This window comes from Takifugu rubripes, chromosome 16, assembly GCF_901000725.2.
Source record: "Takifugu rubripes chromosome 16, fTakRub1.2, whole genome shotgun sequence".
In the NCBI taxonomy this organism is placed as follows: domain Eukaryota; kingdom Metazoa; phylum Chordata; class Actinopteri; order Tetraodontiformes; family Tetraodontidae; genus Takifugu; species Takifugu rubripes.
The window spans coordinates 7,429,807-7,441,925 of record NC_042300.1 but is presented as its reverse complement, the minus strand read 5'-3'; the positions used below and the strand labels follow the sequence as shown (position 1 = coordinate 7,441,925).

At 43.4% G+C, this 12,119-nt stretch overlaps 1 protein-coding gene across 1 annotated transcript; it reads right to left on the bottom strand.

The window, feature by feature from the left end:
* Positions 1 to 138: 138 nt before the first annotated feature.
* wdr26b (WD repeat domain 26b) lies at positions 139 to 12,011 on the bottom strand. Its single transcript, XM_003971640.3, has 14 exons — positions 11,283 to 12,011; positions 9,439 to 9,538; positions 8,876 to 8,932; positions 7,893 to 8,029; positions 7,239 to 7,336; positions 6,979 to 7,135; positions 6,684 to 6,822; positions 6,420 to 6,560; positions 5,572 to 5,691; positions 5,019 to 5,164; positions 4,712 to 4,790; positions 4,474 to 4,603; positions 3,513 to 3,707; positions 139 to 3,425 (listed from the first exon to the last, which is right to left on the bottom strand). Exons 1-14 carry the CDS (start codon positions 11,573 to 11,575, stop codon positions 3,400 to 3,402), a joined length of 1,818 nt encoding a protein of 605 aa, XP_003971689.2. The 5' UTR covers positions 11,576 to 12,011; the 3' UTR covers positions 139 to 3,399.
* Positions 12,012 to 12,119: the final 108 nt, after the last annotated feature.

Genomic DNA, 12,119 nt, shown 5'->3' with positions numbered 1-12,119 from the left:
AAAAGCGCCTAAAAGTGTAGGCAACGTGAAAGGACGCTGTGTCGCGTTAAAGGTCTCATTTCAATGGATTCGCACTACCGAGTTCTTGATTATTTATTCATGTCTTTGAACTTCAAAACAGGAGGTGGAGAACAACACTTTACTCAAAATAATGTCACTTTATTGGCAATTGTTCATTATTCCTAATGGCATTGAAGATTGCCTTTTACCAGTCGGTTTGGCCTCAGACATTGCTCTCAAGAAAAAAAAAAGACTGAATACAAAGAATAAAGACACGAGTAAAACCCACGGGATGCCCTTTGACACATGCTTTGGCAAAAGCAGTGAATCTGAGCCCTTCTGGGTCTGTTTTTTTCCTTCAGAGGTGGGAGGGATGCCATCTCTTGCAACTGTCTCAAACTTTGTCTTTTACAATCTCTTGCCCCAAGACTCACTGGGCTTTTTTTCTCTCCCTCAAAACCCTGAATGTTTTATTGAAAATATGCATACATTTTTTTCCCCTACACAATACAAAACGGTACAATCACTTTTGTAAATAACACAATGGATGCAAAGCCACACATCACCCACTTCCCACCCTCACCCAAGACGTTTAGAGACGCTACGTTAAGCCCTTCCCCAGTGTTCCCAGCCCCCACCTGCCACCACGATCGCCTCTGAGAATAGTAAGACATTGATAATCACTTGCAGCTTCCTTGTAAACTCAAAGGCGAAGAGCAGACACCAGTTTGCATACAGACATAATGTTGACCACCAGCAAATAAACTGTTTTAGAGAAACTCGTTTTTTGAATCTTTTTCATTTAAGTGGAAGTTTTGCCTTGAAAATCCAGTCAAACAGCGAGAGGTGTGAACTCAATCTGCAGTGGAGGAGCTGAAATAGGCTTCCAGCGTGGCACGGGGGTCCTACAGAAAACACAGATCTGCCTCGGGGGATTTGGCTCAGGAAGGGGGTCAAATCTATCAACAGTTTGAACACCAAGAGGGAGATTTGAGTCAAATACAGACATGCGAGAAATTCGACTTTTACATGAAGGGAACTATTAAAGGCGAGGGGTGGGTAGATCGAAAGACCTGATTGTAAGTAACACAGTTCCTCTTAACTCTTCCCCTTTCAACTGGCATGGGTGTTACTGTGCATATTCATTGCGCCTTAGTGATTTAGATAAAAAACACAACCAAACACAAAGAAGAAAGACAACTGGGTTAATAAAGATGACAAAAAAAAAAGAGCACTCCAAATGTCTGGTTATATTTTAATATGATCATACAAGGATAGGTCAACCAAAAATGATATAATGTCAAAAAAAAAGTAACAAAAAATTCAATAAAAACAGAAAAGCACTGGTTTTAAACAAGTTTCACTGTATAGCAGTCTGTAGCAAATAGCCATTACAAACCCTGAAAAGGGAGGAAGAAAGCTTTGAATGACCGCTGAATAACATGGCTGGAGAACATGGTGGGGGATATTTTACTGGGGACGTCTCTCTAAACCCTGGGATTGGTACCCTCGGTGTGAGGCTCAGTTTGTTTCATATCTACAAGATAATCAGTCACTGCTTTTGGATGCATAGAGGCCTAATGAAGGAGTGCCTTTAGCAATTTCCCATCAGGGTCTTGAGCCTTTGCCAACGCGACCTTTTCGACCGCCGTGACATTAAGTGTGGCGACCATAAGCCTGCGAGAACACTTATGGATGCCACGAGGTGCAAGAGAGCAGAAAGACTACTAAAAGTGCAACAACGGTTGGATGTCTTACAAACCAAAGGGTTGTGTGCAGCTGTATGGATGTGAAGGCAGTTTGTGTGTTTTTAGGATTGCAACGACTCCACTAACACCGCTTACAGAGTGTTTTCTGGTCAATGCTGTCACTTCTAGCGCCTTATCCAATAAATCCATTGTCATCGTTCCATATAGAAGGAATCACCGTGCTAATGAGACAACAGCATTAACGGATTGTGAATCAAGTCTCATTCAGATTTGCTTTTTAAGCTATTTGTGTCCCCGGAAGAATGTTGTGCTGCCAGTAATTTAGTGCCATTTGAATGCCACTTGGTAAACAGAAACAAATTTCAGTGTAAAAATTAAAGCCCCAGATTAAAGAAAAGTTTTTCTTTTACAAAATGGCTCTCAAGTAATCTTTGTTCCACAGACAGAGGTCCTTATGGGGCTTTGGAGAACTTAGAATTGTTTTAAAATCCTCTTACAATTTTACCCACGGATTAGAAGTTTAGGGAAAGGAGACGGGGTGTGGAGTGGGGTGGGGGGTGGCGGATATTTCTGCTGGTGTGAATTGAGCACACATCCAAATTAAACCTGCAATCGAAAAGGCAACTCTCGCTAATGTGTGCATGCATAACCTCTCTCACGCTCTCACGCACGCAGAGGGACAGCAGTCAACTGAAGCGGTCCGTGTGGTTTTAAAAAGGTCCCGACCCACCACGCTGACGTCTGACCCCCGCCAGCAGCGCCGATGTGTGAATCCCTGTCCTCATCCTCTTAGGCTGATGTGATGGAGTTGTGCGGTAGCGAGTACAACAGAGGGGCTTGGCTGCATGTTTTAACATTACAGCATCTCCGTGTTAGACGTTAAATTAAAGAGTAAAAAGTTTATCTTCCTAATGTAATGAAACAGAAAACTGGAATCTTCACACCAAAGCTTTCCTTGGGCACTACTTATGCTAAGTTTCACCTCATAAATGAGAATTATGCAATGACTATTATAAAAAAATCCAACATTTAGCATAGCCTTTTTTATGTGTTCCTCGCCAGCTGGTCAGTTAGCGTGTTCTCGGTGGGTTTGCTGGCCTTTGACCAACAACAGAAGCAACAGAGTGGGGGAAAATACACACGTGACGAAGTTTTGCTGTGTCCCACTATGCAGCTTCCTTCCCCGACAGCATCCCACCCTTTTCCACTGAGACGCACGTGTACTGGGAGACAATCAGGCAGACAGATGTAGTCCAACAGCTAGTCTGCATGGTGTCTGATGGCATCAAAGGGGACGCTCTGAGCTCAAGGTGGACATGGGTTTCCGAGGGCCTGGCATGGCCGGTGACACTGCGGTGGGATTGGGGGGGGGGGGGGGAGCATTGGTTGAAGCAGGAGAACAGCCATTACAGCTCACCAGTACAGGGCGGTCATGTCCCACTGGGTACTGACTGGCTTTCCTCTTGGTCAGGATCAGTATCCGTCATCAACTCCACCATTTAGTCTCAATCGGTCAGAAGACAAATCTTTTGCTCTTGTTGTTTTCTCTTTTGTCTCAGTGGGCTGCGGTTGTTATTCTTGACATGCTTTAAGTTGGTGATCAATTTCTTTCGCCGTGTTCAGATTTTCCATTCGTCTTGTTGATTCTGGGATTGTTGTTAGAGACGTCATCTGATCCAGAATACGACCATCAACTGTCCATGTTACTGCAATTTTCTGACGACATAACACAAAATAAATAAATACAGAGACAAATTCAGATCCATGGTAATTATTCTGAGCTGCTCATACTATTACAGCTACCGTTAAGTCCGTCTGCCTCTGGTGAATCGATAAACGGTGCAGGACCCCAGACGCGCACTGTGCCGTCATCTGAGGCAGAAGCCATTAGTCCTGGGATTGTTGGGTTCCAGCTCACGCAGTTGACTGTGCGCGTGTGACCTGTCAGCTCAGCAAGGGGGAACTCTCCACGTCTGTGCCAGATGTAGACTTTGTGGTCTGGAGTTGAAGAAAGCCAGCAAACAAAACAGGAGGACGTTCGTAATGGTAAACAGTCAATTTGTCATGTGTGGGTATGTGCGTGATACACACAGAACGATAATTGGCCTGCTGTTTTTTCCAGATTGGTGGTCTGAGGTATTATAAATATTAAACTCCTTTGGTTTTTAAGACCAAAAATCTCCACGTGTGGGACAAGCATGTTCCATGTTGCTTCCTGTGTGTTTCAGTTTTCTCTATCTTTCTTTTCTTTGTTTTTGTTAGATCACATGTGAGCATGAGAGATTTCTGGCTTGGAGGATGAGATTCTACATCAGTGGTGGGACAGAATTGTGATGGGTGTGATGTGCTGCATTGAGAATATCGGAACACATCACATGCAGTATGATCACAACTGGTCAATGCCTGATTTTATCTTTGTGTGGTGTCACCAACCAATAAAAAATCTCTTAAGATTTAAAATTTAAAAAAATGCACCCTGCATGAAGCTGCTATTGAGTGCTCAGGGCCAAAGCAGGTTTTATAAGTCCAGAATGCTTTCTGTTGGATTTAAAGTGTTTTACATGCCAATTTATGTCTTCATTTTTTCCCTTGCTTTCAACAAAACTCAATAATAATAATCAGAACTTAATTTAGCAGCGGTTTGGTATCTACTTGACAGTCACCAATCAATGTGAAGACCAAATGAAATTAGAAGGAGCACCAAGATCTATGGCTCCTGTTAAATGAAATATTCTAGAGTATTATTTCAGCTTTATGATTTTACCTTCACTACCGCTGGCGATGAAGTCTTCGTTGTGCCCTCCTAAGCAGGAGTGGATTGTGTAGAAGCCCTGGGTCACACCTTGGTACTTCCTCACCAGCACCCGGTCTTGCAGGTCCCAGAGGTGCACTCCCTAAAAAGAAGATGACTCCATAATGAGAAAAATGTGTTGCACGATTTGTCTCAAAAAAGTCGCACAGAGCTCTTAAGCTAATTAAACGATAACAGAAAAACAGATTACCTGAGTTGCTACATTTAACAAAGCTAATCTCCCATTTTTTGAAACTGTAAAAGACATTACGGGGTGGTCCTCTTGTACTCTGTGGAGGAAAAGCAACATGCAGAAAGTCACTGTAGTAATGTATCATGATCATGAGAAGACATGGATAATTGAAGAAAATACTTATATAATAATAATTACATTGAATAGTATTTATCAGTCCAAACACGTTAGACTGGACAGCTTTTATTTATAAAGTAGCAGAGTGTGCCACCTGCTGGCCAAGTCTTTGAACTACAACCCAAACATCATAAGATGCAGTACATACATGTTTCTGTCGGTCAAGTCCTCAAAGTTGTACCCTCGGATCCTTTGGTGGGTGTCTGCGGCCAGCACTGTTCTCCCATCACTCAGGCACCACAGGCATTGCACTCTCACACCCTCCCAAGAGTCTAACAAATTACCATCAAGATCCTGACAACACAAACAGCAAACCCCTCATTTGATCTGGAACAACAACTGTGTTTCACTCGTGCTTTTTCTCCACTCAAAGGAAGGCATGGTTCAGAGACAAAACATTTGTTAAGTTATATAGGCAGGGCTGCTTCTTTTCATCTAACTACTAGTCTGTTGTAGATCACACCAATGGAAAGGCTGTATTAAAGACACATTTATACGGGTTTCTGTCTGGAAAAAAGCTCACCGAATCTGATCAGGTTTATATCCGGTACCTAAATATCACTGACTAATATACAATGTCTTTCATCTCTCATCATCATCCTGTTCCTGTGCCTTTAAAAGTACAAGACAGGACAATTCTTGGGCATAAAATGTATGAAGCATTTGCATTTAACACCAAAAAATAATAATGGTCGACTTACACACTGATAAAACTGTCCTCTCTGCCCACCAGTGACAAAGCGCTTGCCGTCTGGATTCCAGGCTACACTGGTAAGGCTGTCTTCATGGGACTGTGACATTTTAGTCCGCAGCTCCCCCGTCTGGTCCAGAAGATGATTTGCAAATACGTATTCAAAATGCAGAGAGGAAAAAATAGAGGGGGAAGGGAGACACCAGGAATGAACATTAAGTAATGGTGGGGGAGGGTAGAGTAGGAGGAAAAACAAAGGGGAGGGGAGGGGAGGGGAGGAGAGGAGAGGAGAGGAGAGGAGAGGAGAGGAGAGGAGAGGAGAGGAGAGGAGAGGAGAGGAGAGGAGAGGAGAGGTCATTACGAGCCTTTGAGCATCGATATTGGACTACACTTTTTGCTCGAATGGCGTGCATAATTTATCCAACCGGACTTTCTGTCTAGTTTGCAGAGGCTGGATTATGGGTGGTATCAAACCACTTCGTCCCCACCAGGTGGTAATTTGCACTATTCTAACTTGTTGTTGGGTCGCCACCCACATGCTCTAGTAAGTCAACTCACAACCGAGCTAAGGGGGTGGCAGTCGGGCTACATTCAAACGACATTCAAACTACTCTGAGCTGATTTAGTCGGGCTAAACCAAATTACTAAGAACCTTCTGCCTATATAGTAACTCTGGAAAAATGTATTAACCTTGAACTGAATCTAAAAATAATATTTACCATCTTGGATATTACAGATGCAGGCTTTTGTACATGTTTTCTATGAGAAACTTAACAAGTAAGAGCTGGTATATAACAAGCAGATAGGTGCCACCTACTATGGGATGTATTTATTCCAAAACGTTGGTGTTAATGTTACCTGAATATTCCAGATCCACAGCTCAGAGCAGTCGTCAGGTCCACAGGCAATCAGGTAGACGTCATCGGGACTCCAGGCTAAGTAGGAGACCCCATATGCATGACCTTCCAGGGTTCGTAGCAGCTTCAACTGATGGCTCTCCTACATCATGATGGGATGGACAGGTTAAGAAAAACTTACTTGAAACACATTAATGCAACGTTTCTGCTCAAACCCGTAAAGTACATGTTTATTCCTTAAAAATGGAAAGAGAAAAACACTTACAGGTTCCACTTGCCAAATAATGACAGTTGTGTCTTTGGAGCCAGTAGCTAGTTTGGTGCCATCATTTGAAAATTTGCAGAACCACACCTCGTTACAGTGCTCTGTCAGGATCTGTTGAGTGTAACAGGGGAACTGCTTCCTGTCACACACAAAAATGGGAATGGTTAAGGAAAACTGCATTTAAGTCTAGGTCCCCGTAAAATGTTATTATACAGGAGGCCACTGATGACAGAATCATAAACAGATATTGGCTAAAGAATGTAAGCCAGCAGCATTTTAGCTGTAATGTAACAACCTGCCGCAGACGTGATCGAGCAGAAGAGAGACCGAGTCCAAGTTACTGTCCAGCTTGGTGTTGTGATAGAGGCAGCGGTCCATCTGCAGCTCCACTGCTTGCCTCAGCAGAGTCTGTAACCTTCGAGGAGGCAGCATCACAGAGGGCGGCAGGTACGCTACAAGGACAAATATGAGTGGTTTCATTCACTTCCATATTCTTAACAATCCTCTTCAACTGTTAGCACTCTACAGCCTTGGACTTTAGACTCGTCTCCTCACTTTGTAACTTGTCGAGCAGCCGGCAGCGTGACGTGGCGCCCTTGCCTTCCCACTCTGCCTTGGCTCTCAGATCCTCTGCATGGCTACACATTAGGTACCTGCATCCAGCCCCAGAGTCAAGGGTTAAAGTATTACAAGCAAAAGTCTCAGTACATGAAGCAAACTGAAGAAAAGGCATGTCGATTTCTCTACCAAAAACACAAGCACATTTTTGTTTTCTGCATGTAATGTCAATGTTTTTACTTGATTGCTGCTTAAAATCAAGAAGGTAAAACATCACCTTTGGCACCACAGTATAGCTATAGCACAGAATATCTAACAAAAGATACAGTTGTTCATTAAGCTGCGGTAAGTGATTTAATTATTCTGTTGAGTAACAGACTATTAAGACAAACAAGAATGTTGTGATCAATCCATCTGAACTGATTTGATTATGCACTGGACGGATGTTGTGAGATTACAGAACATCACAAAAACGGTATAAAATAGAAGCATGAGTATACGGAGAGGTAAATAAAAACAGACATTTTCTCTTCTTTGCAAGTCAAGTCAAGCCATTTTTTAAAATGAGTGACTGCAGAACAACCCAAAAGCTGCCTGATGACTATTTTATGACAGTGATGGCAGGAATGTAATATCAACTGGTAACAGTACCCGCTAAGGACGTGGATGCGGTCCGTGTTATACTTGAGCGGTGTCAGCTCTCCTCGGAGCACCTGCAGAGCTTCGAGAACTTTGCCATCCTCCAGATATTCTAAATACTTCTGCTGTAGCAGCAGAAATTTCATACGCTGAGTGTAGGAGAAAAGAGAAAGAAGAGGTGAGTAAAAGAGGAATTAAAAATACGCTTAAATTAATGTTGCATGTCACAAATTTACATAAATTAATGATTTCAACCATAGATACTATCAGTCTGGTTTTTATAGCTTGAAGGTAATTAAAATCTTTAAATGTATAGGAATACTGCTGGCCATGCATCCTTCGAACTCAAAAAGAACCACACAGTATGAAATATTTGCAAAAATCAATAGATTTATCCGAGAAGCCTGTGTGAAAAGGGCAAATGCTCCACGTGCACCTGCGACTGAGCCTGTGGCCTTCTGTAAGTTACCTGAGTTGACATTAATAACACAGGCCTGCTGAAGCCAGACAGTCTAAAATGGCGACCTACACTGAACACACAGATGAAAATCAGCAGCCACCTCTGTTATCTCATTTGTCCAAATAGAGTATGCCAACATCTAACCCAGAGACATCTGACAGCAACACCAGGAAGCTAACCATATTTTCTAATTAGCACACTACCTGAGCTAATTAGCTGGAGACAAATCAATTCCCCATCTTATAGTCTAAACTTATCAAACCACACCATTCCTCTATATTAAGAAATCTAACACAAGTTTTCCAAAAATCACAATACTTCATGTTTTTCCTGAAGCCTTTTTTCAGCTCTAAGTAGATTGTTCTCTTTTGGAGGAGAAATCTGATCAAAGGAACCACATTTTGTGTAATGGAGATGCCACTGAGGACAATTTAATCCGTTTCACAACAGGAATCGTTCTAGAAGCTCCAGTCGTGCCTAAAAAAGCCGAAAGACAGACACGCAGTCCAGTTTGTGTTGAGGGAGGGAAGCTTACCACAATAGCGTTGGGAGAATGCATCAATGCTCTCAGCTCATTGAGATCATTCTCAGCCTGGAACAAAACAAAGAGAGTGTGATAGATAGGAGGGACAGAAAAACAAATGGTTAGCTCAGCAGTTTGCATGGAGTCGGGGAAAAAGTATTTGCATGTCACTGTTTTTATGTAAACAAAGTAAGCCCTTAATAATTTGATTCCCAGGTGTTGTTACCAGAATAATAATAACAGCAATAAATGACTGCAAAACACCTTCCTTATATCTTACTCACAATATTAGCCTGGTCAGAAAGTCTGATTTCCTGAACCAGAGAATCACAACAAAACTGCTACCACTCTCTGGCTCAGTGTTTTGGCTGAGTTATTATTCACAAAGTTTTTACAAGGCGACTTAAACATTTTACTACAAGGATCCATTTTAAAAGTTCCGTTTCCCCCGGAGCTCGCATGCATGCAACTAGGAAAATACATTTGAAAAATTGACCAAATTAAAAAGTAACCACTGACAACCCCCGTCTCTAAAAAGGTTTAATAGTATGCAACCATGGTAACCACAAACCCACCTTGTCCCACTCCCCTTCCATAACATGGTTGCGGAACTTGGTAGCTGAAGAGTGTTCCAGCCGGCATCCTGACTCCTGCATAAGCAGGTCCACTGTCTGACTACGGAGACACAAAATCAAAGTTAGTCTGCTATATTTAAAAAAGGGGAACCTCACTGGAATTATTTCAAATATAATAATGCCTTTCTTATAATATCTCTGAAGAAAAAGGTACAATTGTTCACGACTGGGCTGTCAATTAAACAACCTGTAAAAAAAAAGAAAATAGTGTCGGTGCAGCAAATATATTATGATTGTCGGTTCACCAGTGTCCACAGTTAAAAATTAGTAGCAGGACTGTTACCAGAGCCCTTTTTACACAACGTAGGAGATTGTACTGCAGTTGACATCACCCTTTCAGCTCTAATCATCCGTCTAAATATGGCCCCTGCTACACGCTCAACCAACACAAACAGGTCAGCTGAGACGCGGGAGCGTGTGATAATGGTAATGGGTCGGAGATGGAGGTGGCTGACACCTTCGTGTGATGACATCATCAGGTATCAATGGAGTGGCGCAGCAGCTCGGTGTCGAGTCTCCCAGCGGGCTGCTGCACACATCCATTCCATTTCCCCAGCTAAAATGAAGAGGCCGTGTTTAATACCAGCCAGAGGCATGCATCCTTCTGTAAACCCTGCACCACTAACCTGCCTTTTATAATGGACTGTCAAGGAAGCTCCACTTAACTATCCAAGTGTCCATCAATTTATAAGAAGGGTATAGCCACGCATTTCTTGAAAAATCCCTTGGCGCTATTATTAGAATGAACAGGCTTTTCTCCTGAAAAAGCTGAGAAAAATCAAATTCTCCAGCTGCCACAAGACCTAACGATTGTGCACAATTAGGGGCTGTCGCCCACGGTACTGAGTGCTGTCTTTACATGCACGCACGTCCAAGTGCACGCTTTGTCAGACTACTGACAAATTCCCGACACCCAGAGGGCAGATAATGATGCACAATTTCGCTTACATTAATACAGGACTCCAGAAGAGTGCGATTCACTTGACCATTGCAAGAGCAGCTCGAAAGGAAGGCTCCAGATGCTCAAAGGATGGACTCAGAATACTAAAATAACCAGGGCAGTTTTCATAACCATGATCGCGGTTCGACCCAGTCATGTTCATCCCACACGACGCAGCCAATCTTTTCTCTGCATTATCTCCCCCCAAACACACACACACACACACACACACACACACACACACACACAAGACCAATGAAGCCCACAACACAAACCCAATGACTAATTTAATGGTTGATTATAAAGCCAAACTGAGTGTCTCTATTCTGATGTCACGGTAGATGCTTCCCGTGTCAGAACATTTCTATGGGTCGTCTTTGCTCTGGACAGCCTTTTCAAGCGTCAAGTGATGTAACGTTGACGGCATTTATTCTAAAGTCAAATAACAAACCTGGTTAAAACATCGCGACACAAGTGACACATACAGCACGCTAAAGTGCACCCCGTAGCTATTGGCAAAGCAACTGGATAATACCGATTTATAATACAACCAGTATTAAGATTTAAATGAAGACACTGCTTCAGCGCAGGCTAATGCTGTTAGCTTTGAGCTAGCTGTTATTGTGCAAGATGGACCCCTTCTTTACAGCAACTGCCGAGCTCAGAAGCTAACTACCCCATCCCCCCATGTTTGTGTCTGTCAGCGCACAAATAATGCTTTTAGCACCTGTTAATTCGCTATTTTTTTGCTTGTGACACAATGATGGCGTGGTTTATATTTTCAGATGTTTAATGCTTATGTCACATGCATATGTCTTTTGACTTCGACTTTTAATAAACTTACTTTAGCCCAAGTCCGTGGAGATGTTGCCCTATTAATCGTATGACATCTTCTTCCGCCTGCGACAGTCGTTTTTTCTTTTTCAACGACCCGACCTCCGAACCCGAGGCCGAAGTCCCCGAACCGGGACCGATCGATGATCCGTTACTTGTACCGACACTAGTTCCGTTGTCTGTGCTAGAGAGAAGACCATTGGAATGGGTTCCGTCGGCCGAAGATGACTCCCCGTTCTGGGCACTATTAAGAAAGGAAAGCTCTGAGGATTCTTGTCCTTGTCCTGCCCCGTTTGACTGCATGTTGCTGCTTAAGCTGTTGACTAAACTTCGGTTAAAGTGAATTGTAGATGTGGCCTGAGAATGTGGAGAGTGTGTTGCAAGTCCTAAGACAACTCCTGAGAGGCCTGTTAAAAGCGCTGAAGCCCCGGGCTCTCCTGCTCCCTCCGCCGCCGAGGCTCGGTGCTTCTTCCGCGGGGGCGGCGACGCTCCGCCGGTGTCCGAGTCGGAGGAGGAGGAAGCGGAGGCCAGAGTTTCCTCACCGAGAGCGGCCGTGGTTAGAAGCCGGCGGAGCTCCGGGTGGGAAACGAAGGTTAAGTTTCCAGGATTTAGGCCTCGTTGTCGGACTCAGAAAGAACTGTCACTACCGAGGCGCTGTCAGTTAGCCGTTTTTGTTGTTGTTTCCCTCATAACAGCTGCAGCCCTAATGGAGTTCTGACGCTCTGACGTAACCGGAAATTCCTACACTAGCAGGCTTCCGGGTAGAATTATAATCCGGGGGTGGCGCATGAGTCCCTAGTTAACATAATTTACTGATAAAAATAACAAGTCTTAAAAAATGATTGCA

Bases quoted from the DNA above. Each gene is read 5' to 3' on its own strand.
- wdr26b (XM_003971640.3), bottom strand. From the start codon at position 11,575: ATGCAGTCAAACGGGGCAGGACAAGGACAAGAATCCTCAGAGCTTTCC. The intron at 8,933-9,438 runs GTGGGTTTGTGG...GTTTTGTTCCAG, and splicing joins TGGAAGGGGAGTGGGACAAG to GCTGAGAATGATCTCAATGA. The intron at 3,708-4,473 runs GTAAAATCATAA...CTTCAACTCCAG, and splicing joins CATCGCCAGCGGTAGTGAAG to ACCACAAAGTCTACATCTGG.